Genomic DNA, 4444 nt, shown 5'->3' on the forward strand with positions numbered 1-4444 from the left:
TGAATTGTAAAACCGCGAGATAACTCGCAGGGAAACCGCAGCAATTCCTACCGGTGGACTGGTAATGAATCTCAATATCACACACGTTCTTTCCGAAACTCGTGTTTAGGGTTCTGCTCGTCGAGTGTAAGTTTGCCAAATAATGGTTCATCAACATCGTTTTCCTCTAGTCCTTGGTGACCTCAGAAAATATTTTATACTTCTTTAAAGCTTTTACTTCCAGTGTTGTGCTTTTTGCCCTTTATTTGGTTGAAAATAAATCAATAACGTCTTGTAGGCTTTCACAAGTTTTAGGCCTACCTACCTACCTCAAATTATTTCTTTATCATAGAAGTCATTTTATCACGTCAGAGAGAAATGTAAAGCAGGTTTATAAGTTCTTGCTGTATTTTCAATAGTTTCTTTCCAATCTTCAAAATTTCTTCCCTGTAATTGACGCTAAAGTAAAAATTCCACATAAGCCTATTGTAGTTTTTATTGTTTAATCACTGAAACTTGAAATTAACTTTTAGAACACAGGCACAATGTCAGCCGATTTGCAATGGATGCTTATCAGGAACAATTCCTGTTTTCTTGTAAAAAGTCTTGGAATGACACTTACCAAGGTCAGTAATAGAGCCTAAATGATTAAGTTTTTATAATGTAGGGTTTAAGTAGCTTGCTTCTTAAATTTATTACATTTTTTTGCATGTCCCAGTGTCATCCATACCTTGTTGCAGTTACTGCTTTTGCTTTCTTTGTAATTTGTAGCTGGCATGCACTCATCTACAATCTTAAACAAAATTGTTGAGACAAAGTGCAATTTTGGCAATTTTCTCCGTCACCTTGCCACTGTAATTTGAATCCCCCCTTTCCCCCAATCAATGTTGGGTTAGTAGTTTTGTCATTAGTAGTTGAAAATGTGTTTAAAATGGGGAGGGGAAGAGTTTTCAAGAATAAGAGAAAACATCAAATTTCCTTGAAAAAGTCTAAACTGTTTTTGTCCAGGATTTTGGATTGACTTTGCAGTTATTTGTGGCACTGCTTGGTTTGTCTTTATTCTATAATACAATTTTATTTGTTTGTTTGTTTACAGGAACCAAACAACATAAAGAAACTGAACTGCTTTAAAGGCAATGGGCTGGTCCATTCAAAGGTTGGATTTTATAGGAAGCAATTATTTTGTATTTATGTTTTCATCATCTTCATTAATGAATCAGCATTGAAAAGACAGCAGCATTGATGTAAACACTATTTGCTTTTGCATTAGCAAACATACCAAAGGAAAATGTTTTTTCAGTCCTCTTCTAAACTGCTATTTTTAAATTTGCATATTTTTAAAATTGCATTTTAAACATTCATATATGTTGTTAAATGCAAAATTGAAAAAAACTTTTACAGGCTGTGAGTGTGGAAGCAGCCGCTGATGGCAAAGGTGTGGTCCTTTCAATGAAGAGAAAGCAAGGTAATTTCTTTTACATATGACTTAACAGCACTTTGTTCTGATGAATTGGGGATCAACCAAATTCTCTTTTGGTGAATTATTTGGTAGATTTTTAAATTACCCAGGACTTATTCATTTGAAGTTCAAAGAAAAAGCTCTGTATTGAACAACAACAGTGAGCAATCAACAAATATGACAATGAGGAGGGTGGCCAATGAATCTTTTTACAATAAAATGAGCTAAAAACACAGCTAAATGAATCCTCATATTTGGTCATTCCCTTGCTTATTCATTGAAGCCTAATCCCTGTGATGCCATGAAATTGTGCGAATACTTGCAAAAGTGCCTTAAATACAGACTGTTCAGCATGCCCATTATACCACTGTTACTTTAATCGAAAATTGCTAAAATCTGCAAATGCTTTGCAAATGAATTGAATTTGACTTTCCAGGAAAGAACAAGCCTGTCAAAATGATCAAATCAACAACCATCAAGCGAGGAGGTAGACATACAGTCAAGACCATCAAAAACACTTTGGGCAAAAGCCGCTACCGATCAGATCTCATGGATGTATGTATTGGCCTTTGTGATGTATCTAGTATTTTAACTAAAACAATTCTTTTTTAATTAATATTTTTGAGATCAAATACCTGCTCTATTATATAAAATATTTATACACACCTCGCAAAGTTATATGTGGTCTGAAATATGGTAGGAATCATATTACCATTGTCCTAATACTGAAACTGGAAAAAATGCATCTAAATTGATAACTTTCAGGCAAGTAAAATTTTGTGTAAAATCTTAATTCTTCAGTTATTTCTTCATAAATAGAATGCACAAGCTTTTTGCAGAAAATAAAGATTTGAACCAGGGCATAAAATACCTCGTGACAGTTTCGTTAAAAATCTCCACAACTTAGATGCTACAGCTCTCAAAGTCTAGGTTATGAAATGTTTGGAAGTTTGTTACAGCAATTTTCTGAATTTGTTATATACATTTTTGCTTGCAACGTAAAGAAGCAAACCCAGATTTTAAAATGGTTTATTTTGCATGATAAGCTGTCTCTTTTTACAAAATATTATAAAATCTGCTTTAAACTTTGATGCGCAGATTTTCCCAAGTACCCTAAATAGCTAGTTGAAGTTTCCCATTCCATGATTAATTATCATATATTGCATTCAGTTTTGGCTTATATTTTGGTATCATCTGTACACTTTCTGCCAAAAAGGTTTTTGTGAGAAATTCTTGACAATGGGTACAAGTGTTTTTGTACCACTCATTGAATGTTCATTTATTGCAAAGTAAATGCAATATATATATAACATTGTATGAGAACTGCTCAATGTAAAGTTTTGAAACCTTTTATCTAGGCTGCATCACGAAGAGCCTGTGCTATCATCAAAAGCCAGTCAACATCAGCTGTTGTGAAGAAGAAGAGGAGTCACAGAAAGAGAAACTAAATTGTTTTGAGAATCGAAAATCTGAAGTTTCAATGTTGTAATATCTGTCTTGTCTACATCTTGAACAAGGATAAATGTTGAATAACTTGAAGCCTCATAATTTGAAACCTCAAGTCCTGTGCTTTATCTCTCTGAATCAACAACAAAACAGGGTCTTAACTGCTCTATAGAACGTGGTTTTAAATTTGAAATTATAAACTGAAAGCACTTGCAAAATTACATATTCTGAAGTCCACAATATTAGTACAGTTTAACCTAGTTATAACATATTTTAAGGGAACGGCAGAACCAGGGTAAGTAAAAATTGATTTAAATCAAGTTGTAAACAAACCACACTTTCAACTAAATTTTTTATAGACTACATAGTTGAAGAAGTCTGCAAAGCGTTTGTGAATATCATTTTTCATCAAAATTTTGTTTACTGCTGCATCAACTTTGCTCAACCTCTTCAATGTCTGCCGGCTTTAAGGAAATCTGAAAACTCAAAAAATCGTTGTGGAACTTGGATGGCACTTTAATCAATCAAAGTAATAATAAAAATATATCAAACAATCGCAAAGATGGGTGGTGGATCTTTAAAAAAGAGACACGCAAAGTACGTCATATTCAAAGAAATTGGTTTAGAAGGGTGGAAGAAGAAGTATGCTATAACTGAAAGTGCTTTATAAGCAGGGTTCTTTCTTAATGTTAAGTAGGGACCCTTTGCCGTGACCAATCACACCAGTATGTTATACCTGGAAGTACGTTATAACCAAAGATTATTATCTTTGTTATAACTGAGTACGGTGTAACGGGCTTATACTGTATAGGGACTGCCTATTCACCAGGAAGGAGAGACTGTTATTCATGTTTGAAACAAAGTAATTAACAATAAAATATTTTCAGCTGTTTAAAGAAAGTTACTTCTTAACTAAGCATGAGCATCCTGTGATACAGGCTCACCATTCTCTGTTGACACTGCCAAATTTCTCTAGCTAAATGGAATCAAAATTCGAATCTTGAAAATATAATGGGTTTGCGGATAAACATTACCAGGACACATTCCGAGAGTTTAAAAGCAACGTCAAAAGACTCCTGCCCTTTGACAGGATGATAAATGGGGACCCAAGTGCTTTCATGAAATTTCTCTTGACATTGGTCATCACTACTCTCAAAGAAATGTGTATTAAAATCTAATCCGCTTCCAACCATTTTTCCTATTCGAATTAAGAAGACTCTACGCTAAACCTGAAAACGATTTTCATCAGCCAGATACTTGTTGCAAGCTGCCTACAGCAGTACGGCAAGAACAAAGGGCGGCAATCACTTTCAAATGCCCTGAAGCCTGCCATTTTGCATATAAGACATACCTGCAACCCTAGACCCTGAATTTAACTAGATCTATCACTGATATTTACAACCCAAGTACCCAAGGGAACAGGAACATATATTAAAACCCCATAAAGGGGGCACAGTACAGTACCCTTCACTGATAGAATTTATTATGCTTGCAAGCCATCGCCATGATACTGGCAACAAAAATACGGATCACAAAGCTCAAAAAGAAGGAACGTTGTAA

At 34.5% G+C, this 4444-nt stretch overlaps 1 protein-coding gene across 1 annotated transcript; it reads left to right on the forward strand.

Annotated features, from left to right (window-relative positions):
• Positions 1–35: 35 nt before the first annotated feature.
• Positions 36–2919, forward strand: LOC135693955 (large ribosomal subunit protein eL28). Its single transcript, XM_065212551.2, has 6 exons — positions 36–126; positions 513–605; positions 1076–1135; positions 1381–1444; positions 1875–1993; positions 2797–2919. The coding sequence occupies exons 2-6, from the start codon at positions 525–527 to the stop codon at positions 2884–2886; spliced, it is 414 nt and encodes a 137-aa protein (XP_065068623.1). The 5' UTR covers positions 36–126; positions 513–524; the 3' UTR covers positions 2887–2919.
• Positions 2920–4444: the final 1525 nt, after the last annotated feature.

Source organism: Rhopilema esculentum, chromosome 11, assembly GCF_057945365.1.
Source record: "Rhopilema esculentum isolate cy_ngs chromosome 11, ASM5794536v1, whole genome shotgun sequence".
NCBI lineage: Eukaryota > Metazoa > Cnidaria > Scyphozoa > Rhizostomeae > Rhizostomatidae > Rhopilema > Rhopilema esculentum.

Coding starts and splice junctions, on each gene's coding strand:
- LOC135693955 (XM_065212551.2), top strand. CDS start 525: ATGTCAGCCGATTTGCAATGGATGCTTATCAGGAACAATTCCTGTTTT. Junction 1,136..1,380: donor ATGGGCTGGTCCATTCAAAG/GTTGGATTTTAT, acceptor AAACTTTTACAG/GCTGTGAGTGTGGAAGCAGC. Junction 1,445..1,874: donor TTCAATGAAGAGAAAGCAAG/GTAATTTCTTTT, acceptor TTGACTTTCCAG/GAAAGAACAAGCCTGTCAAA.